The 23,872-nt window shown below is 34.3% G+C and overlaps 3 protein-coding genes and 1 non-coding gene across 5 annotated transcripts; 1 reads left to right on the top strand and 3 right to left on the bottom strand.

Annotated features, from left to right (window-relative positions):
* The first annotated feature begins 3,456 nt into the window (after positions 1-3,456).
* LOC110661748 (protein NIM1-INTERACTING 1) lies at positions 3,457-4,127 on the top strand. Its single transcript, XM_021820495.2, has one exon. It carries the CDS (start codon positions 3,555-3,557, stop codon positions 3,912-3,914), a length of 360 nt encoding a protein of 119 aa, XP_021676187.2. The 5' UTR covers positions 3,457-3,554; the 3' UTR covers positions 3,915-4,127.
* A 7,018-nt stretch (positions 4,128-11,145) lies between these two features.
* Positions 11,146-15,613, bottom strand: LOC110661749 (boron transporter 1). Its single transcript, XM_021820496.2, has 12 exons — positions 14,927-15,613; positions 14,686-14,768; positions 14,241-14,433; positions 13,973-14,111; positions 13,682-13,847; positions 13,409-13,575; positions 13,133-13,306; positions 12,918-13,013; positions 12,617-12,751; positions 12,104-12,423; positions 11,745-12,012; positions 11,146-11,647 (listed from the first exon to the last, which is right to left on the bottom strand). Exons 1-12 carry the CDS (start codon positions 15,028-15,030, stop codon positions 11,339-11,341), a joined length of 2,154 nt encoding a protein of 717 aa, XP_021676188.1. The 5' UTR covers positions 15,031-15,613; the 3' UTR covers positions 11,146-11,338.
* A 3,282-nt stretch (positions 15,614-18,895) lies between these two features.
* On the bottom strand, positions 18,896-21,607 carry LOC110661750 (GDSL esterase/lipase At1g09390). 2 transcript variants are annotated; one of them, XM_021820497.2, is made up of 5 exons: positions 20,192-21,604; positions 19,914-20,099; positions 19,666-19,823; positions 19,302-19,572; positions 18,896-19,201 (listed from the first exon to the last, which is right to left on the bottom strand). In XM_021820497.2, the coding sequence occupies exons 1-5, from the start codon at positions 20,424-20,426 to the stop codon at positions 18,969-18,971; spliced, it is 1,083 nt and encodes a 360-aa protein (XP_021676189.1). In that variant the 5' UTR covers positions 20,427-21,604; the 3' UTR covers positions 18,896-18,968. The 2 variants fall into 2 exon arrangements, with proteins under 2 accessions (XP_021676189.1, XP_057995685.1); XM_058139702.1 differs by having other exon boundaries at positions 19,666-20,099; positions 20,192-21,607.
* TRNAF-GAA (transfer RNA phenylalanine (anticodon GAA)) lies at positions 21,522-21,594 on the bottom strand. Its single transcript has one exon. It is a non-coding gene; the product is annotated as a tRNA-Phe (tRNA).
* Positions 21,608-23,872: the final 2,265 nt, after the last annotated feature.

Below are 23,872 nucleotides of genomic sequence, written 5' to 3'. Positions count from 1 at the left end.
AAGAAGAAAATTACAAAGAAACTAATTAGGAATTAAAGAAATGCAAATCTGAAATAAATCCTAATAGAAATAGGAAAAGAAAAGTAAAAGATTCCTAATAAAGTGCTAACCAAGATCTTCCAAGATAGCAATAACCTCTCAAGATTGTAATATGAGTTGATAAGTCAAATTCGTCCATATTGTTGTTGGCCATAATCTTTGAAGATATATTGAGAATATTTAATGGCCAAGTATAATAAATTGACTCCCATCTCATATAGAAACATAAAAAGCATTAAAAAAAATACTAAAATCCCCTTATTATGGGCTTCCAAAAGTGAATAAATAATAATATATTATGGACACATGAATTTTAAATAATAAAAGTCCACCACAAGTCAGCCCAATACATGTCTCAATAGTATGCTCCATTTGGACCTAATTTTCTTAACTCCAAATAGACTTAATTTTGTTGCTTTCGCTAAGTCCATGCAACTATAATGAAAGAGTTTTTGTTCTTTTCACCTTATATGCTTGTGATGAATATTCTTCAGGGTTCTAAAATTGATACAAATTTTTGACCTCCTTGTAGGCATATCAAGAGCAACACAAACAGAAAAACTTAACAGCTCCTTAAAACAGATCTTCGCCGCCATTTCCACAAAGCTTTGCAAGCAAAAGCCAAACACAAAAATTATTTATAACCCCACTTTAAGTGGGAAGGAAGAAACCCACATTTAAGCTGGAGAAGAAGAGCTTTCCCAGCCCAGAAAGGGTAGGGAAAGCCTATAAGGGAAGGAAAACTCGACAACCTGAGAGAGCTCAGGAAAAGAAAAAAAATATATATTTATGATCCATCCACAAATACTCTAAATTTTAATTTTAGATATAAATATGATTAGATTTCTCTAAATGCATGAAATGTATAAGCTCATTATTTCTCATTTTTCCAATGTAAATTTAGTACATAATATTAACCATTTAATAATTAGAAGGAATATGAAAGAATGGTAATGTTTTCAATTACAATTCATTTGATCAATGGTTAAAATGATTAAATGAATTTACACGTATAAGAATTGTGACGATTTTTGAGACCTAAACTAAATTAGAAAATCATATCGTATTAATTAGAATAATATTAAATTGAAATTTATTTTATTATTTTGATATAATTCAAAATTAGATATAAGTTGTATAAAATTAAAGAAATAGTGAGGTTAATAGTCTACTACCAGACACTCTAGTAAGCCTTTCGAATTATTTATAATACTATAGAGACTCTTGGTACCTGTTTTAGGAATTCTGCTGACAATTCTGAGCTGCTTGCTTTTATATATGTACATGTCTTTCCGTACTTAATCAAATTATATTGCGTCATCGTAATTCGCAATGAGAACCATGCTTGCCATACTCAACTGCATTTGTCTTCAAGCCATGTCATACCAAGCTCAGTTTTATTAAGTTAACATCATGCCGAGCTTAACTCTAACTGAATTGACACCGTTCGAATTGTAATGTTTTCACCAATCCCCTTATTGGGTTGTCTGAGGTTGGTCTTTTAAGTTCAGGTTGAATTCGATCCACCCAAGATCAGACTTTAGGCCAAACTATATATCAATATGTAATTAAAATTATAATATATAATATAATTATAAATTTTATGAAATCTAATATTATTTTTTATACTTTTATCTTTAATAAATAATTTTAGTTATAAATACATTAAATTACTTTATAGTTCTTAATTATAGACATATTATTACATTGTATGATATGCTTTCTAATCTTTATAATTATATATGTATTTTATAGTTAAAGATTATATATATAAAAAATATATTATTTAATATATTGTGTATTATAACTTTAAAATGGTAATTAAATATAAATTTATATGATAGTAATTGTACAAAATTATATATCTCAAAAGATAAAATTTAAATCAGATCAAATTAGAATAAAAAAAATCAAATAATCAAACTAAAATTGTAGCAAAATTTAATTCAATCGTATTTTTTTAAATTGATTGTAAAGTGGAATCGCACACTAATAAATATAATTTTAGTAAAAGAATGTTAATTAGAAGTGCAGCTCAACTTAAATCGAACTAATTTAATAGATTATATGCTCTGAAAAGAGGGCAAAATGGGTTTAGAATAGAAGGCTAGGTCTGTGATTTAAATTAGATTATACAAATAGATGGTGGAAATAAGGAAAATGTCAATTATAAAATAAAGGTACGATCAAAAAAATGTACATGATCAATTAGATAATACCACTTAAATTAATTAAATAATTAGAAACATAAAAAAAATTATAGCATGAATATGCAATTTTATCCCCTGCCAGGAAGGGCAGGAGATGGCTTCCTCTTTCTCCGCTCAAATGTGTTATTCCACCCCACTTATAGGCGGGGAATACATAATTTGGGTTGTTTTCGGAATTTCTGTAGCAGGTGTGGTGCTGAATGGCGAGGATCTATGCTTGATGTTGTCTTGCGCGGATGATAGTTGAACTAGAGGTGTGAGGGATTGATGGCTCCGGTTACTAATTGGAAAGAAGGTATAGCGCTAGTGGAACGCCGACGATTTGTGTTATCGTTCGCTGCTTTGCGCAGTCCTGCTACTTTCGCAACCCTATGGTCTCTGGTTCTCTCCTAGTTTCTATGGCCTTGGTTCTGCTATTATTGGTACCCCCAGCTATTGTGTTTGGTGATGATGCCATGCACTTCTTGTTTTTTGGTCGGAGATGGCTTGACCTTCCTCATTGCGTGCTGTCAATTTGAGGAAACTGACCATGCGAAGAAGGTGGTGGCGCTGGTGCTTAGTTGACGCCAAATCCTGTTCGGGTTGAAGACCCAATCTCTTAATCAAGGGCTATGTTTGGATGCGACCTATTGGACCTTTTTTGTTTGTAGTATTAGGGGCTTTTTTGTGTTGGACTCTAGCCCATCTTCATCTGATGAAAATTACTATTATTTGATAAAAAAAAACTATATCTTATAATTATTATTTTATTTAGGTAATTGATATGTAATGATAAATTAACAACAACAGATACATATACTATTTTAATTATTAAAATCATTTAATAATTATAATTTTATAAAATCCATTCACACATATTTATTTATTATTAATGGCGATAGCCAATATACATGTAAAACACTTAATGCAGTAATCAGCGGGTGTGAGCGTGACATTTTGGTCTACCACCGCTTGCTTAGGAAGAAACGCAAGCCAGGCGGCCTTCGCTGACGTCATCTATCCAACGTCAGCAGCCATCACAAAAGTGCGTTTCGTCGTCCTCGTTATTCCTCCATACGCATTTACGATGACCGAAGCAAACGTAACCTATCAATGAATTGCTTTTTTTTTTCCACAGCTAAAAAAAAAGTCTCACTTAGCTGCCGAACTTAGCCGGCAAGGCATTTCCGTCCTTATAACACAGATTGAAAAATCCAACCTCTATAAATTGCCATTTCTACCATTCAGAAGAAAACGCCAATACACAACCGAGAGAGTTGAACGCGTCGCTGCCAACCTTGTTTTAGGCTCCTAGTAGAACGTGGCATGGAAAATGAGAAAGTTGATCGCGCCATGGCCAGTGTTTACAATGACGAAGACGATGAGCAGGAAGAGCAGAAGGTGGAGAAGTTTTTCTCTTTGATTAGAGGCTTTCAGGAAGCCCGTAATAATCGAAGAAAAGATCAAGTGTTGGAAGAGGAGGAGAGAAAGAAGAAGGTTAAAAGATTAAATGATTCGCAGCCCAGTTCAAGTTGGGTACCTTCTTTCGAATGGGAAGATTTCATGACTGACGAGATTCAGTTTAGAAGGCCTCTTCCTCTTGTCTTTCCTCGTCCTCGTAACCAGAAAGAAGACAAGAAACAGCAAGAGGAAGATGATGGTTTAGATCTCAATCTCACCCTATAAAGTGTTCCATCTCAGTTTACTAAATGATGCCTAATGGGATTGCAACACTTGCTCTTTTTTCTTTGTTTGATTAGTTTAATGTTTAACCTTCTTGTCGTGTACTGAAATATGAATTTCCTGCTTCAATTGACATCGGCCTGCCATGTAAAACTGAAAAATCCTTTTGTTCTTACGAGAAGAGAAATTTGAAATTTTTACCAAGGTGGTTCTTCATGCGCTTCTAGTTGTCGCATCGATTGCACTTGCATATGCTACTTTTTTTAAAAATATAATGATAAAATATCTGATAAAGAACAAAGAAAAGCTAAGAACTTTGAGTCAGGATGTTGATGTCCTCACAACGGAAAGAAAATTTATGCTTAGATGGATGCTTCAGAAAGCGGTAAGAATGAATTCTTTATTTTATTTTAACTTAGCCTTTTTTGATGTGTGTGCTCAACAAATGTACAGCACCCATTTTTTTTTAGATATTTTGGGGTCAAGATTCGTATAACGTGATGCCAGGCGGGTGTAGAGTGATTAGATGGTGTACTTGTCATTTTATGTCAGCAATTTACATAGAATAATCAAATTTTTATGAGTGTTAATAATTAAGGGTGAAGAAGGATGATTCTTGTGTACTTTTTATTGAATATCAACTATACGTATATTTAAGTGTGGTGACAACTAATACAACAAAAAGTGTATTTCTAAGATTGCTCAATTATACAATGGATTACAAGTAAATATGGTAAATGTTTAATGTAATGATTTGATTGAATCATCCTTGATTGTAGTCGAGTAATTGGTATTCCTTGACAACCCCCCTTAAGCCGATGCCACTTGTGGGAGAAGGCGAAGAAGACGGACATTACAGTTGAATTGTGGTCCAAGTAAGGGCTTGGTGAATATGTCAGCTACCTGATCTTTGCTTGACAAGAGCCGAACAACAAGTTCCTTAGAGGCTACTTTTTCCTGGACGAAATGATAATCTAATTCAACATGCTTGGTTCTAGCATGAAAGACTGGATTGGCTGTTAAATAGACTGCACCAATGTTATCACTCCATAGAGTAGTAGATTCCATAATGCTTAGTCATAATTCTTGAAGAAGTGAACGAATCCAAGAAGCTTCAGCAACAGTATTTGCAATTGCTTTATATTCACTCTTTGTGGAGGAACGGGAGATTGTAGGTTGTTTCTTTGTGCTCCAGGAGATCAGATTAGTACCCAAATAAATGGCAAATCCACTTGTAGAGCGACGGTCATCGGGACAGCCTCACCAATCACTATCTGCAAAACACTGAAGTTGCAATTGCTGTTGAGCTATATAATGAAGTCCATGGTCCAAGGTCCTTTGAAGATACCAAAGTAATCATTTCACAGCTTTTCAATGCTCGTCTGTGGGACAATGCATGAACTGACAAAAGTCGATTAACCATATAAGCAATGTCTGGATGGGTAATAGTGACATATTGGAGAGCACCCACTATTTGCCGGTACTGTTCACCATTGAAAAGAGGAACACCCTGTGATTTTTATAAAAGAGGAGGAGAGGCCATCGATGTGATAACTGGTTTGGCACCATCCATGTGTACACGAGATAAGAGATCACAAACACAGTTTCGTTAATTAAGAATAAGGCCTATTGCTGTGCGTTGAACTTCGATGCCCAAGAAGTATAATAAGCGACCAATATCATGCAAAGGAAATTCAATATGTAATTTGGAAATAACATAAGTGATGTGAGAGGAATTATCACCCAGAAGTACAATGTCATCCACATAGATAAGTATATAAAGAAAAATTGAAGCAGAAGAGTAAATAAAAAGAGAGGAATCACCAATAGTAGGTCTAAAACCAATTGATTGAAGAAAAGTGCCAAGGCATTTGAACCAAGCTCGCAGTGCCCGTTTGAGACCATATAAAGAACGAATTTGTTTGCAGACATAATCAGGGTGATCTTTATTCATAAAGCCAAATGGCTAAGTCATATATATCTCTTCCTCCAGTGTTCCATGAAGGAAAGCATTGGAAATATCGATTTGCCGAAGATGCCAACCATAATGAGTTGCAAAACTTAACAAGAGACGAATAGTGGTTGCTTTAACAACAAGGCTAAAAGTCTCATTGTAATCTATACCTTCACGTTGATTGTACCCTTTTGTTACCAAACGTGCTTTATAGTGTTCAATTGTTCCATCACGGTTACGTTTAATTCTAAAAATCCATTTATTACCAACCAAATTACCATGAGGAGGACGAGGGACCAATGCCCAAGTCTGATTGGCCATTAATGCATCCATCTCCATAGCTATAGCCTTACACCATTATGGGTAAGCAGCTGCTTGACAATATGTTGTAGGCTCAGTGGTAAGATAGTCGGTTGTTGATGGAAGGGATTATTTTATGATCTGATTTGCTTGGCGACATTACATGGTGCTAGGACGTAAAACCATTGGATGCATCCGAAGAGGTATCTCAGGATTCGCAACAACCAGTGCATGAGTATCAAATTGCATTGGACCTGCAAAAGAAGAATAATCAACAGTTAGTGGGTCAGCGTGTGTGGTAGAGGGAAAGGGCACCTGTTGTAGTTCTGTGGTAGGCACTAATGGAGAGAGATTAGAGGATGTTAAGGCATCTTGTAAGAATGCTAGTGATGGTGGTGTCTCTAGTATTAGTAAGGGCGATGATTGTGAATGGTTTGTGAGCAGAACTGTTGGAGATGATGAATGAGAGATAGTAAGCCATGGTGCAGCAGATTGTTGTTGTGAAGAAGGCATTGGATCAGAAGACTGCTTGAAGGGAAAAATTTTTCATCAATTCGAACATGCCATGCCACATAAAGTTTGTTTTGTTTTCGATCACAACATCTGTAGCCCATCAGAGAGGTAGAATGCCCAAGATTGACACATATAACAGATCTGTAAGAAAATTTAGGTTTATTAAATGGATGAAGAAGTGGATAAATAGCACATCCAAAAATTTTAAATTAAGTATAATAAGGTTTTCTTGAGAATAAACATTGATAAGGACTCATACCTTTTAATACAGATGTGGGTAATGAATTTATCACTTGGAGAGCATAATAAAAAAGATAAGACCAAAACACTACAAGAAAAGAAAAAAAGAGCATAATTTCTATGTATCTCCCTGCATGTAAGTTTTCCAAGCTACCTCATTGTATCTCCTTCAAAAGCTTATGAAGTGTTGTCGAAGACAAGTCGGCAGCTGTGACTGATGAATCAACAAGGTTGCTGATGAAAATGATCTCCGGGTCAACCGGGTTAGTTTAGGGCTTCATGTTCATTTGGGTTTAGGTCTCTAGGCTTGGGTTGGGTTGAGATTAATGTGGTACTGTATCTTTTAGTGGACTAGACCATGTAAGCATATTTCATCAATGAAATATCTTTTCTGATAAAAAAAAAAAAATGATTTGGGTTCTGCTTATTTCATTCGTGGACCCCTAGTGAATGAAAGCTGTGGAATAGGAAAACTGTAATAATGATGTCATTTTCTAATCTTGAGGATCACCCATTTCATGATTTTTATTGTCAGATGCATATGCTACATGTCGAATTCAAATGCCTAATTTATTACTGAAATAGTCACATGAACTAATAATGAAAGCAAAAAGAGAAAAAAAAAATATACAAAACTCAAATGTTTCCTCTTTAATACCTTCTAAAATCTCAACTATAAATATTTTTTACTTTGCCATGTGATTAAGATTACTTTTGAATAAATAATTTTTTTTAAAGATTATTGTATATTCTTGATACTCATGCTCGTTCTTTTACAAGATATAAGATTTATTACTCTTAATTCAAAAAATAATTATAATTATATATTTATGAAGAGCACTATATTTAAATGTTTTGAGTACGTACTAAAATTTTATGATTTTTCACTTTAAATTATAGTTACGTCTTATGTTTTTAAGTATAGTTATGTTGTAATTAAATTTGTAGATAATAAATCAAGAAAGCTTATGTAGTAGGAATAATGATTTTAAAAGGGCTCTGCTCGGTATCATAATTTGAGTCTATGGGCTCTTCTTTAGCAGAAAGGGTCCGATCAGCAAAATCCATGGCCCAAGTTTTAATTCGAGTATAGACTTAAGTTGCCGAAATTAATTGGTTGCTCAGCAGCTCCCCACTCGTCACAGAACTACAAGGAAGGATCAATGCAACGCCTGAATCTTTTATCAATGTTTATAATTAAATTACTACTTTATTTTTCATTTTATTATTAAATTAAAATTTAATAATTCATTCAATGATAATTATTCAGAAATAAAATCTCTTTAAAATTATTATACATATAATAAATTTATTTTTGCAATTATTTGTGGTGCAGTTCATTTAACTGAGCCGTGGAATTGCCTTGTGAAGTACAGTAGCCTAGTAGCCCAAGTGCCCAGCCAAGCATTTAGAGATAAGGTATGAGAAAAATGAAAAAAATGAGGATACATAAAACAGTAAAAAGTGGGTAGACAAAGAGAATCCAAGCTTATTTCATGTGCTGGGCTTACCATTTTTTTTTAATTTTACTCTTCACTGTTAACATGATTTGTAGCATTTACTAAAATAGTGTTTAGAAGGCGACAAGGGATCTTACTATCTTATTACATGTTTTTCTCACATGCAATCACGCTTGAATAAGCACTTTACAAAAGCAGAACAAATTGAAACATGCCACTTGATTGTCCTTTAACCACATTTGATTTAAGCTGCTAGGGAATGAATTATAGGAATTTTTTCGATATATTATAATCTAAGATATAAAATTATTATTAAATATATGAGTCTCATACATATTATATAATGAATCGGATATAGTTAAAATTTTTTTACAAATCACATACCTAATAAGAAATTAGGTGCCTTAATTTAATGACTAATTAATTATTTAAAAGGAAAGAATCTCATGGTACACTTAAATTTTTAAAATTTGTTGTAAATGGATCCCAATAAGAATTTCCTTACCCGGATAACAGATGCAATTTCAATGCGGAAAGGTTAAATAAGTCGGTCAGCTCAGGACTAAGGGGTGTTTCCTGGTAGCCTCTTTCACCAACTTTTTGGTCTTATTTTATTTGATTAACTCATTTTCTTGGCAAATGGGAACTCCTTAGGTCTAGTCTCTACCATATATACCAGATTATAGCATAGCCATTTATGAGCAATGAAGAAGAGAAAGCATATGGACGGCGGAAGGCGTGCCATTGGTGAAGAAGAAGAAAAAGAAGAAGGGGAAGAGGAGAAGATCAATACTTTTTACACTTTGATTAGAAACATTCGAGATGCGCATAATCAAATGCTGATTGGATCAAGCACTACTTCGAAAGGGAAAGGAGAAGAAAAAAAAGGAGAAATTAAACCATCAACCTGGACCCCATCCTTCACTTGGGAAGATTTCGCCGGGGATTCATATTTCAAACACAATATCGTCACGGTTCCTTCTTCTACTTATTCTAAGAATGAACAACTTAAAACAGAGAAAAAAGAAGATTTAGATCTCAATCTCTCACTTTGATCCGTCTTTCTATTCTCTCTATATATGTAAACTATATACCCATGCAAGAATAGTACATGTCTTCTTCTTCTTCTTTTTTTTTTTTTTTCATCATTTTTCATGTTTGTGTTCATCTAGGAAAGTTTATAAGTATTATTACTCATGATTATATGATGTGTTTCTATTTTCTAATATCATTATCATTGATTCAGTGATTATCAAATACCATATCTAAGCATCTTCATTCTCTTCCACATCTTGGAAAGCCCTATGTTTGCTCTCATGAGCTATCAATATTCTTGATTATTCTGAATCAAAACCTCCATATTTATCCTCAAGGATCTTGGTTGGACAAGAAAAGGGAGATTTGATGGTTGATAATAATAATAATAATAAATTGCACCCGAAGATTACTTGAAGTTCACTCTCTCGTGGGTTTAACAAAAGAATGAGTTTGACCAGACAACTGGATGATCTGAATTGGTTCCTTGCAACTAAACAACCAAATGTGAATATGGTGAATATTCAAGTACATGACCCACGTGGTTACGGTCAACTTCTTTGTCACATCGTCTTTGTAAATGATCTGATATTGTAGTCCCCTGGCATGGATTATGACTGGCAACTTTCTTTATTTCTTGTTCTGATGAAATTGTTGAAGCATAGACATTTTGTTTTGGATTGGAATGTTTCACTGAATTGTAAACACAAAGACAGAGATATACTGAAGTCATTAAGAAAGCGACCTAACCTCATTATGAAAGACGTGAAATTATTGAACCCACCAGGATATGCTATGAAAAGGAACAATCAACAAGCCACCTCTTTGCTTCCATTGGCTTATGCCATGAAAGGAACACTCCACCCCATTCACTCGCTTTCCTCTTTGCAATGAGAATGTAGGACCTGTAGCCCCATAGGTCTATACCTCTTCTTCTATCTACTTGAGTGCTTGATGGGAAAATTTCTAACCACACCTTTTCTTTTACAGCTATTACAAAATTTCTATCTTGAATTGGTGTTCCAAATCTTTTCCTTTTTGAGTTTTTCTCTATTGAAGCATTGACTCTTCACTTGGATGTTTTGTGCGTAACAGCAAAAACTAATATCATCCACGCTCCACAAGGACAATTTTGAACGCGACTCAACTAGTGGTAGGGCCTAAAGGCCCATGCCTTGAAAGCCTTTGCAGGGATAACAACGTCTCTGCGATGAAATAATTGATACTTGCGACAGTTGCATTTGATAACATGCCTTTGCAATTGAATTTGCTTATACCATGCATCAGCAAAGTTGGGAAAGATACTAGGATATGCTTTTGCTGGCCTGAGTGCTTTGTTTGGTGTATTATTAAATGAGGCAGCAGTAGATTTGCGATTGTCCGAACTTCAAACCCAACTAACTTTTGCACAGTTTCATTTTTTTTATTCTATTGGCTTTGAGGGTGATTTGAATTCTAGGCCTCACAATCATAAAGACGAATGCAATGTAAACAAGACTCTAATAAATTTCTTTGTTTAGTGCTTAGTAATCATATCTTTGCCTGTACCATAGGTAGGTAGGAGCTCGAATTTCTACTTACCTCGCCTGTTCTTTGAAAATGGGGGGCCAAATGTGGTTGGTGAAAGGACTCAATCACAGACATGGCATGAAGATCTGGGTTTGTTGAGCTGTAAGTCTTAGTATTTTAATTTCAAGATGAGCTGATTGCATTCATGAAGATTGAAGCAATATAAACAAATTACTCTGAAAAGAACAATATACATTAGTATATTCGTAGTTACAAATTTGCTCTAAAGGAGGAGCAGAAAGGAATATTTTACAACAATTCCAACCAAAACAACACACCAAGAAAAAGGGGCAAGCAGAAGCAATCCAAAGCTACTGAGGACTAACAGTCAAATCAAACTAGCCAAACTTTCTGCACTAATTTTGTGCTGAATTTGAAGGACTCTTTCCTAGCTTAGATAATCCTAGTTCTCCAGGTTTTGGACTCTTTGACCCTCTTCCAATGGCCTTAGGACTTTTCTCCCCTTTTAGTTCACTTACACGAGGACTATAGGTGTATGAGAGACGAGGGCTTTGATGGCTTTTAGGATCATTTGCAGGGGTTCCAGTGGTGCTTGTGATTTTGGGACTGCTCATATGCCTGAACTCTCCACGACTGCGGGTAATGACTTCGTCTAGTATCTCTCCATCCCCTGCCTGAGTAGCCCCAGCACCCAGCCCAGACTCCTGTAAACATAATGAGGAAATTATAAATGTGAAAGAAAGCAAATTTGGAAGTGAACTTAATTAGGATTTTTTTTTTCCGTTGGACAAGAAATCTTACTGTAGCAAGATTGTATGGTAGAGCCGGTGCCTCTTCATATTCTGCTGCATCCAGGTCCTGAAGGTGTGCTCCTTTGAAAAACTTAGGAAGGACGTATTGTCTTACTGGAACCAAAAGCATGATCATCAAAGGAAACATGACACCAGCAATTGGAATCCAGGTGAGACCAAAACATATTAGCAAATAAGTCGTTTGGAAAATGGTAAATGTTGCAATTGTCTTGAAAGGCACTGTTTCTACAAAAGTGGCATGGTACTCCTCAAGGACCCTGCATGAAAAGGGAATTATTTAGAAACCAAGAAGATGAGAGCAATTGGTAACTGGTAAGAAAGTGAAAGTACAAGATTTCAAGTTAATACTTATATCTTCTGCTTGGCGCAGTGAAAAGCAGCAATATCCTTTCCCAGAATTGGTTACCAGGCAAACTTTCAATGGCCATGAAGGCAAAGTAACCCCATAGGACTGAGGTTGGAATCTTTTTGAGGAAAGGCATGGCTGCAACACATCCTCCAACCATTGTGGCTTGAAGCAAGTTGCTGAGACGCTGTTCTTTCACTTCAACAGGCAATAGATCATCAATCTCCTTCTCGATGTCAAATACTGTCTCATCAACTGGCGCATCAATGTGGCCAGTACAAGAAGCTGCCTGGATGGTTGATTCTTTGAATTCTTTAAGACCCTGCATTAGTCTCAAAGCTACATTACTTGACTTCATATGAACTAAAAATCATAAAATTTTCACTAGATACGATGCAGATCAGGCAGCTACAATTGTGTGAAGCTTGTGATTATGTTGCTTTCAGGAGAAAAATAAGAGCTACAACTAAATACAAAAAAAAAGTAAGCAAAAGCAGAATAAGTTGCGATCATACTTGGGACGGTTGTTGGTACATCAAAGGGGTCTGCATTTGTTGATAAGCTTCTTGCATATTTCCATATAATTGTCCCAGGCTGGCGTTCTTCCTCATACTTCGGCGAGCAGTTGCAACAAGTCTATTACGAAGCAACTGCATAATGGGAAAACGTGTTTCTTAGAAAAACTCATTTGCACAAGCAACCAAGAAAAGAAAAATAAGCCTTACTGTTGTTGGTTTTGCCACTAAATGTCATATATATCGGATGAAGGATTATATGAGCAATATGTACTTAAAGAGCAAGTTCAGGATATATCACCTGATACTTAAGAGTGGCCAAACTCTTTGTATGCATGGGCGATTGTGGGATGACTCCATTTGATGGTGGAATTCCAACAAGACCACACATTAAAGTCTGAAATCATGAATTATGAACTTTAAAATTCCAAATTCGAAGGGGGGGGGGGGGGGGGGGGTGGGTGGGGGGAAATGGAATTAATAAAGCAAGAACCTAATAGAAGGGAGCTATATTACCAAGAACCCCAGAAGAAGTAAGTCATAGTGATAAGAAGGTGGCTTTCGCAAATTGAACTCTTTCTGCTGAGCAAGTTGAGACGCTACACTATGGTCAAAGTAGTAAAGCACGGCAATCATCGTTGCAGGAATGAAAGCTCCAATTATGTAAGAAATGGGAACATTTAGCATGTCCTGTAATATTGAATTCAGAGTCGTTCAATTTTAATTAACTAAAAATAAAGTTCTAAATTTGGTGTTGTTGGCAATTGTAAGATGTGATAATTAAAAGCATGCCTTAATGACAGTCCAATTTTCATAGGCACCAGGGGACCACGGATTTGGGCTGAAAAGGCGGCGAGGGATCCCTTTGGGAACACTTCCGGCTGGGATGTAGGAAACAGCTGTCCACACTAGGACCATGAGGGGCACACCATAGTCTGCTATGAAGCTTCTAAGGCAACCTGTGAAAGAGAGTTTACCAAATATTCCTCAAAAGTAAGAAAATTGCCAAATAAACAATAGCAGAGAAGAAGCTTCTTATAGTTTTTTGGTTCAGAAAGTACATACCGGTCCCATAGCGCCACGACCTTGCCTTTCTGCTTCTTAATGCAGTGAGCAGGAGACCGAAAGAAAGAACCAAAGCAAACATCCCATTTGCAAACCTCCATGAAGGTATAAACTCTACCGCTTTTGGATCTTCCCTTTGGGGAATTCTAAATTCATAGACAAGTCCCTGAACAACCATGGATTAGCTATCTTTTTACGGCAGTTCTGTAGGGACTAAATACTGCTCGATGCAAAATACTGAGAATTCAGAACACCGTACGTATTAATTACAGGGTGTTTAACGACTCTTACTTTAATAGCCTGTTGCATGAAAAGCATCGCAATAAGCAGACCAAATAACTCCCCTGCTACACGGGTAAACCTGTTGATAATGGAGCAAGCTCCCAGGATAGCCAGTAAGAACAGCAGGAATGCAGTCCAAACACAAACCCTGCAACATCATATGACCAGGTAATTCTGTCAAACACCAAAGCAAAGGCGAAACAAAGCAAGATTGAGGAAGTGGTTGCTGCTAATAGACACTTCCAGGAAGAAAACAGGATTCAGCTTACTTCCTTACCATCCTGTCCATGCTAGAAACAAATTCCGGCCCAAATCAGGTCTCTCTTTTGCAAAGTTAAACATGAATGTGTACATAATGACAGTAGGCTCTGCAACTCCTAATATCAAGAGAGGTTGACCTCCAATGATCGAGTGTATGATCCCACATACTGCTGTGGATGCTAGGGTTTGAACTGCTGTTAAAACTCCATCTGCAAGCAGAAAAAGGAGATTTCGTGCGTTAAAAATTTCTTGAAATTTTTATGGGCCTTTTCCAAAGAAAAAAAAAATCGTTTCCCTTTTCCAGTCCTTCCCATGTAAAGGCCCGGGGAGTCTGAGAGAAAGGGGTGTGATATGAGCATGGTAACATCAATCTTAATTTAAGAAAAAGAATAATCAACGGATCAGTATTTAAAAAAAAAAAAAAAAAGAAAAAGATTCTTTAAACTAATGAAGTGCAATACCAGTATTTCTCTCCAGTTGTTCCCCAAACGAAATGACTGGAATCGCTGAAGCAAAGAATATATATGTCGTGGGAGCCAAAATCCTGAAAAGAAAATATATTTTGAATGACTAAATTATTAAAACTCGCCCATAAATGAAGGCCTAAAAAAAATACTGCAACGAGTGTGTTAACAACATAACAAGTGAACAGCATCAACAGAAAAAAAAAATTTTGTTGACCTGTTTAAGTTAAGATTATACCTGAAACCTGCTCTAAATCCTCCTGTCCAGTCTTGCCTGTAACACAACAATCTCCCCTTAAGGTCATTCTTGATTCCGCGGAAAGGGACGAAGGCCTCCTCCATTATTTTTTCAGAATGAGAGCTCAGGGAAAGAAAAATAAATGGTACTTTCTTCCTTTTTCTGGAGTCTGTAAAAGGGTAGGACTCAAAACACTGAGAAGGCGAAGAGCGTATCACTCTACGGACAATGTGGAGCTTTAAGGGCGAGACATGGATTTGCCATTGAGAAAACAGCTGATCAGTGATATAAATTACATGACTTGAAATTAAAGAATCAAACGGATCAAAGTTTAGGAGTGAGACCGAAATGCAAGATCAAAACGGGATTGGTTTACATAAGCAAATCCAGGATTAGTAAACAGATGATTGAATGACTTGTAAAGTGTCAAAGAGTGACAGCTGAAGAAATTTAATTAGCTGAGTACAAATATGGGTGGGTTGGTCACCGCCAACATATATGCAGGAGCATCCAAGCCTTTTGGTACACTTGTTGGGAGCAATGTGATGGCGCTTGCTAGAGAGGAAGGCTCTAGATATATAGTAAGAAAAGTTTCTTCTGGTTGAGGAAGGTAGATTTGGTGCAGACAGTTTTGCGGGCCAAGAGTGAAGGAATGAGGCTGTCAATTTGCTTAGGAGTAATCCTCTGTATCGTTCATCTTTTCCACTTGTATGCATCCTTCTGATTTTTCCACATCAGAAATGCCGAATTTTAAGATCCCACACCAGGATGCTTCAGTTCCTTTTTGACGACTTATAGATAATTCACAGAGCAATAGTTGACTTGCATTGAATTTGATTGGTCACATTAAAGAGAAATTATTAAGTACACTTTCATATATCTCATAATTATGAAATTCACTCTCTCTCTCTATATATATGGGTGTAATCAACGTGAAGGAATTATTCAGTGAAGATACATGTATCGTATAATTTCACATTCTTGGCAAACACACAGTAACTCCGGCGAAAGTTTACTGTGGCCTTGCGATGCTCCAGAGTTGCAACTTGAAAGCAACTAGGAAGTTGACAGGCTGCCATTCTCTTATCCATAGAATGTGAAAAGAGATTAAAGAAAAGAGATGATATCAGCAACTTGGCAATTAGACTCTTATCACATTTGATAAATATTTTTTTTTTATTTAAATTCAATTTATTAAAGTAAATGAATTCTACTATAATTGTGAGCTGAATTTAAATAAAAATTTCCCTTCATAAATGATAATGAAACCCTAGTCGAGCAAAAGGGAGTGATCCATCTAAAGTCTAAAGAAGTTGCATTATTCAATTCCTGGCAAAGTCTAAAGAAGTTGCATTATTCAATTCCTGGCCATGTGCTTTTGAAACTCGAACAACTCACTCAAGTCATCGTTTTGGCCATCATCCTAACTCTTAATGCCTAAAATTCTATTCTATTCTATTCATTGCATTTTTTTTTTTAAACTAAAGAAATCAATTCCAGACTGCTATTAATCCCATATACATTACTCTAGTTGGGCAACAACATATCCTTCAACATTTCTAATTCTTGCGCTTGGGGAATCGGAGATATATATATACATGAAACGGCACGAAAGTAGTAACTTTATTTATGGGATTGCATGATTATGGCGTTATCATAGTCAAAGAGAGATAAATGCCATGTCCCTAATTGTGTAGATCTTCCATTGGCTGCCTAAACTCGCCTGCTTATTGTAAGTCGTTGATGATCATATTATAAGGGATAAGTAACCCCTAACTAAAGAATAGTCTTAATTAAATAAAAGAAATATAATGACATTGGGATTTCTATATACATATTTTTTTCTTTTAATTTATTTAATTTTAAATAAAATTTAAAGTTGAAATTTCACAATTTTAAAAACTATTTCAATACTAACTCATTGGCACGATTCTTGGCGTATCATCAACAATGTGGAAGATCAATCATTTTCCTGCTGGTAAAGAAAACTCGAATCATATTGTCCTCATCATTTTCACTGTCATTATCATCTAAAGCACAATATATGGTTATAAACAAAACAAAAGAGTTATAAAGAAGAGGTGAACCTAAAGGAATATAAAGCTTCAGAGAGGGAACCCTTAAGATTATTCTATCATCAACTTTAATTAAAAGTGCTTAGCAAAAAGCATCACTCTCTGATCAGAGGGTATCTGTACATATACCAACCCTTTTATGTTGTCCTCACATGTTCATTAAATAATAAATCCCATAAAACTTCAGCTCGGATTATTTTATATAATATGTATGTAATTAATAAACTATAATTCCATGAATAAAATATCCAGAATCTGCATTGATAATGCGAGAAAAAAAAGTCAGCATATGCGGCCATCAAAAATTATCTTATAGATTAAAAAATAAATAAACCATGGCCAGTTTGATTTCTTGTGTCATACTTATACAGCAAGCTTTGATGTATATACCGGCGATTTGACTCTCCCTTGTTAGAGTTTTTTTTTTTTTTTTTTTCTTTAAAAGATAGGCACATGTATACACACGATTTAACAATAAAAATAAATATTTATTAAAATCATGATAATTTTAAATATTATAGCTCTTTAATGTGCAGTTTGTTTCACGTCTGATGTGATTAATGATGTTAAAAAGCCACTAACCCCATGAAAGCATTAAAAGCGAGAAGAGGAGAGAGCCATGAAAGTCTACATCCACTAGCAGGAGGCTAAGGATTTTTGTTTTTATTTTAGAAAGTTGACTGAGTTGCATTGGAATGATTTTGTCTAGCACACGACTTTATTCTTGTTCATAATTGAAAAATGCAAGGCAAAGACAAAACCACCTGTCCAAAAAGCTAGATGGTAGGCCCTTTGATCATCCACACATTTCTCCATTTCCTTATGCAACTCGTTCTGGCTACTGCACTGCCCTTAATTGCTTACCATTACTTGATGCATGCACTTGAATCTTAATTAGCTTGCTTTTTTTTTTCAACTTGTGAAGAGTCCAACATTTAAAAATTACATAGAATTTAAATGGCTTATAAAATAAAGAGCTATCTACTTAATTAATTAGTTTTAATTTTTTAATAATAATTATCTAAAATCAAATAAAATTATCTCACATTTCATAGACTCTTATTTTGATCTTTTCATTCACCTCTTAAGATTTTATGGGGAGATTTCAAATTTTAAGTGTTAACTATAATGGTTATCACTTGAGGGGAACGCCAAGTCCTACATTTAAAAATTATAAAGAATTCAAAAAGTTTATAAGGATGGAGTTTACTTTATTTGCTAGCTAGATCCAACGTTTGTAATTTTGATTTAATTATTCTTATGGTGGGGGTATGTTCATAACCTATAATAATGTACTAGGATATAATATTAATTAAGATTCACATTTTTTTATTCACCTTTTGAATACTAAAGCTTCCTAACTAATGAAAGTGTTATATTTAATGATTTAGAACTAAATTAAGCGATCATGGTTATGTATATATATATATATATATATTAATTCAGCATTAAAATAAAGATTATATTTTACTGAAGCACAAAAATAATTTAATTGTTGAATGATGAACTAAAAAATTATTATGTGATTTAATATAAAATTCGGATACAATATTTTGATGTTTTAAATAAATTATTTCTTCTTATTATACATAGTTTTATTCATGATTTTTAATTTGCTGACACAATTAGCTGGCTTGGCATTTACTTTCTGTCAGGTAGGCTTGGCTTGGCAACAGACCAAGTAAACCCGTCTGTAGCGTTGAGAGGCTTATAGGTGATATTTTGCGGGCTGGGCTAAGTTTTAAGGTATCTAGGTTTAAGTCAACTAAAATCAAAATAGGTGTGTTTGATGAATTTTATCGTAGTAAGTTTGTTTTCATATGAATTATTTTTCAAGTTGAATTTCATCATCGATGTGCTAATGATATAATTTATTGCAAAGCAGGTATGGAACTTGGAAGCAAATTTCACAATCATTCATTTCAAACAAAAGGCGGGTTTAGCAATGAAGTTTTAAAATAATTTTTTCATTTGTTACAAAAGCAATTAAACTTGATTTGAGGAGTAGAGAAATTGGTGGAGAGTATTTTGGAGGCCACAATAGCATTGGCAGCTTCAGTGTAATGAACTCCATCCCAGCTTATATATTTTGATCCTTGCTCGCACACGTTGTGACCCCTTACCCCGCACGTAACATTCCTATTATAGTTGTATGGCGCTCCTCCATACCCACAGCACGCCATTAATGCATTCTCAAATCCTGCAAGTGTTTTAAAAGTAATCATGCGTGGTACCTAATTCATTTCTTGGTTTTTCAGGATTAGTTAATGTTATGGAAAAGCTTCAGTTGAATCCCTTACCGTAGGTACCAGCATTGGCAAATAGGTCGTACTTGATGGAGTATATATCCACATAGACCATGGTGCTATCCTCCAAGTCTGATCTAAGTTTTTCACATAATGCTTTCAGCTGCTTATTAAATTCCTTAGCTGCCTCATTAAGATGTTTTAGGCACCCACGTTCATCAAAATCGCTTTCTTTCTTCTCAGTTATGGAAAGTTCTCGGGGCAAACAACCCAGAGGCCCTGTATTGTGTACCCAGAAGTTCCTCCCTCCATGCTGATATATCCCCTGTAGTCGGTTTGTCATATCAGTTAAAACTTGCATGCCTAGCTGGGAAGTTGAAATACACATCAAATTTTGCAGCTAGCTATGAAGATTTACCTGGATAGCATAGTCGATTTCATCGATGATGGATGGTATTTTTTCTATAACTTCGTCATACGACAGATGTTCAAATGAACCGGCCAGATCGTTTTGTCCAATGTCCATTATGTAAAGTGCATCTTTGAAATCTTTCTCGCTAACCAAGTCTCTGTAGCCTAAAACCAGAGTACATAAGACTCTATTTATATTATTTGTATCAAAGGGAATACAAATTTGGAATTTTATATATATCAAAATCAATGTACCTTTGGATATTAGCTCTGGAGAGCGATTTCGAAAGTGAATGAACTGAAGTACTTGAACATCCAAGCTAAAAGGTTTGAATCTAGGAGAAGTTGCTGCACCACTAAAGGCAAAATTAGCTCCATATCTGAAATTTGCTCCTAGAGGTTCAAGATATGGTGTCAAGTAATCAGAGTTCAAACTTTCACCTGCAAACCACACAAAATATAATGTCAACATAATATGTCTGTTGATAGTTGACATTGATCAATTCCCTAAGGAAAGATTTTATTGAACTTACACAGAAAATCAATAATCAAACGTCCATCACATAACCGGCCAGATGGCCTGTTGAAGTATGTGCGTCCGTTGGGAGCTCCAAAAATCATACCCAGGCCAGAAAAATATGCACCAGTGTCAGTGTTGGAGTCACCAAAGGTGAACACCACCGGACTTCTGTTGCATTGAGACTGAACGAGAAATGGGAGGAAGCTGCATAAAATAGCAAGAAGAAATTCTTTTGTTCGCATATCCATTTTACTTGGCTTTGATTTGGGAATAACTAGGAGGTCTATTTATATACCCACAAACATTATATAATGCAGTTATGGAATCATAATAATTTGTTATAATTAATTATAGTATAAATGAACAAACAAAATATTTACAAGGTAAGCAAGAGAGTAGTTTATTATGATAATAGCAAATTGTTACTGTGTCAATTTAAGTTTACATAAACATGTGAACTATTAGATTGCAAGCAAAAGCAACATTTTGGCAAATTGGCATTTGGGCACATACACCCTCTTGGAGTTTCACCGCCTGATGTGCCGTTCATTATTTTAAACCCCTTTCACATCAACCTTACTAGTAAGTAGTAACCACTTCACTTCCAAGCAGCAGAACCAGAGGGTGAAAGTTATTTGCATAACAAGCAAAAAGATGATGCCCAAATAAACAGATGGTTATGGGTAAATTTACCTTACCTGGCCATTAATTTGATGGAAACAAGTTCAAATGCTGGCCCAGACAGAAGCATGTCACGACAACTGGGCAATTACTCACATTTTTGGCTTATTTGGCGAGTGATTCCAGTGGTTTTTGATATGAAGCCCGTGAAGCAACCCGTGAAAGGCAACCAATTATTTGGCCACCAAGGAAGCATGAATTGGGTTCTGAATGCTGTTGATGTATATGTCAGTACTCTCAGGACTGACTGGAAGCGACACTTACAAAGCAAGCAATGATTTAGAGTAGGAATTGAGCCACTCAAAATCCCTTCTATAAATTTCAAATGTCATGATATATTAGTCTTTACTATTGATGTTTCCACTATGAGTGTTTCCTATGACTCTGATTCCCAAGGTCGATTCTTTCCCCATTTTATTTAACAAACACACACCAGGAAAGATCGCTTGTGCTACTGCGAATTTACATAATCTAGGCAAATTGAATGAATTCCACGAAAAAAGGCCGACTTCCAGACCTTTCAAGAAGCTGCATCCTTTCAGTTTCATCGAGTCGCCAGCAACCAGAAAAAGCTGTCCGATCGTCATATAAGGAGGCAAATCCTCTTTTGAAACCCTAGGAATGCTCAAGACATTTAAGAAAACAAAACAGTTTCATTCTTCTGCGGTGAGCGTGGATCGAACACGCGACCTTCAGATCTTCAGTCTGACGCTCTCCCAACTGAGCTATCCCCGCTTTCTGAAACCATTCTCCTTACAATTTTATAGAAAAAGTTTCCTCGATGCATATGGCTCACCTCATGTTTCCCATCGATATTAGCAGGATATTTTTTTATGTTTTCACTTTCTCGTAACAAAATATTACTACATGCATTAACTACTTAAAATTTGTGTGTGTGATTTAAAAAAAAAAAAAAATCAATTCCATGAATTCAATTATAATAATTGATTATAATTAAAATCAATTCTTATCAAATTTGATTGAATTTAAAATAAATTCTATAAAATTCATATAACAACATTTTTTTAAACTAAAATGCTTTGATCAAAATAAATTTTCTTTTAATTATTTATCTTTTTATATATTCACCTACTAAAATTATTATTTTAAAACTTTGAGAACTAATGTGATCAATAGAATATCCTACCATCACTAAGTACCAGTAATTAATAAAAATAAAATTCGATTGTTCAAAAAAAAAATCAAGTATAATATGTCTGAACAATTTTATAATATATTTTATATTTATTCTAACTTTTTAACATTTAAATTCATTATGCACTTAGTAATGACACTATTTATGTTGTTAAATAAATCTCTTGTATTATAAGATATGTGAATTTATTTTATATTTATTATTATATTGCTTGTTGGTTTATGTGTTTGTTAAATTTTATAAATTTATTAGATATAGGATTTTTTTTTAAAATTATGTAGAAGAATTATGATTTTTAATTTTACTCTTTAAGGTAATTTAGGAAATGAAAATAGATAAATCTCAATCATTAAATTATACCAAACATAAATTATATGAAATTTAATTAAATTTTACATTTTAAGTTGTGTCATATCAAATGGTAAAATTTATTTCAAATAAATTCTAAAGCCTGTTTATGTGGTATAATTAAACCAAATACTATATTGATTATTTTATTTTAAAAAATGTATTATTTAGTCTCTTTATTTATTAGTCCACGTGTTGTTTAGTGTCTCTCGATATTTTAAAGAATATTTGTTATTCTAATTCAATTATTCAATTCATGTATTTTGAATAATACAATTATTTAGTTTTTATAATTTTAAATACATAACTATTTAGTCACTATTTATAATTATTCTACTACTTTGATTAATAAAAAAAATTAACAGAAAATACTAAATAATTTATAGACTAAAAAAAGATACTAAACAATATATTTTTTAAAATAAAAAATATTAAATAATTAATATCGTTAAAATATAACAACTAAACAATAATTTTTTCGACGTCGTCATTGTTATTATTATTATTATTATTATTATTATTATTATTATTATTATTAGGGGTGGAAATATGTTAATGGTTGGGGGGCCATGGTTCCTCCAACCATGCAAAATTTTTATTGAAGCCCTTATATTTTCTATAAATTTTATTGGAAATACATCTTTGGCCTCCCAAATTTCGAAGAACTTCTATGTATACTCCTATACCTTTTATTATTCTTCATAAAAATATATATCTAGCCTCCTTAAATTTTGAAAATATTATTGTAAATATTGAAATTTTTTAATATTTTCTATTATTATTAGTTATAATCCTTTTAATTTAATTTTTAATTTACTCTTGAAATTTTTATATTGTTTATATTATAGTTACTTATGACTTTTAAAATAAAAAATTTTCAACTAACTCTTTAAATAATGTTGCAGCCAACTTTTTTATTGTGTTATTTATTTTCTTCTACTTTTCATTTTATGTTTGGTCCCTCTCTCATTTCTGCCTTTCTCTCTACTTCCCATTTCTCTCCCTTATTTTTCTCTTTCCTCTTTCTTTCTTTCTTTCTACATCTCTGTTTTTTCTTTGCTCTTTTTCTATTTTTGCCTATATCTCTATTTCTTTTTCTTTTTGTCTCTCATCTATCATCATTAGTTTATTATTAGCCAAATAAAAACAAAATAAAAAATTGTAAAGAATTAAAATTTATCACGACTCAACCTATGGGCCGAACCGGCATTAGGACCTGGGCCAGCCTAAAACCCCTGAGGCACGTAGTAAGCCTAACTATTTCTTAACCTAACTCTAAGGCTCATTTGGGCCCAATTTTAAGAATTCAACCGAACAGAGTCCGGCCATAAAATAGACCTTTCAACGGGGAGTTTTTGACTCACCCGACCTGTAAACACAATATATATCAATTGGGGAGCTCAGCTCACCCTCCACATACTCATAACAACATAAAATAAATGGGAGCTCAGGTCCCTCATCCAGCCCAACACAAATGCATAAAATAATAAGTTTACAGGTCCACATTGA

The sequence above is a fragment of the Hevea brasiliensis genome, chromosome 2, assembly GCF_030052815.1.
Source record: "Hevea brasiliensis isolate MT/VB/25A 57/8 chromosome 2, ASM3005281v1, whole genome shotgun sequence".
NCBI lineage: Eukaryota > Viridiplantae > Streptophyta > Magnoliopsida > Malpighiales > Euphorbiaceae > Hevea > Hevea brasiliensis.
This window is presented reverse-complemented; position numbering and strand designations above follow the sequence as displayed.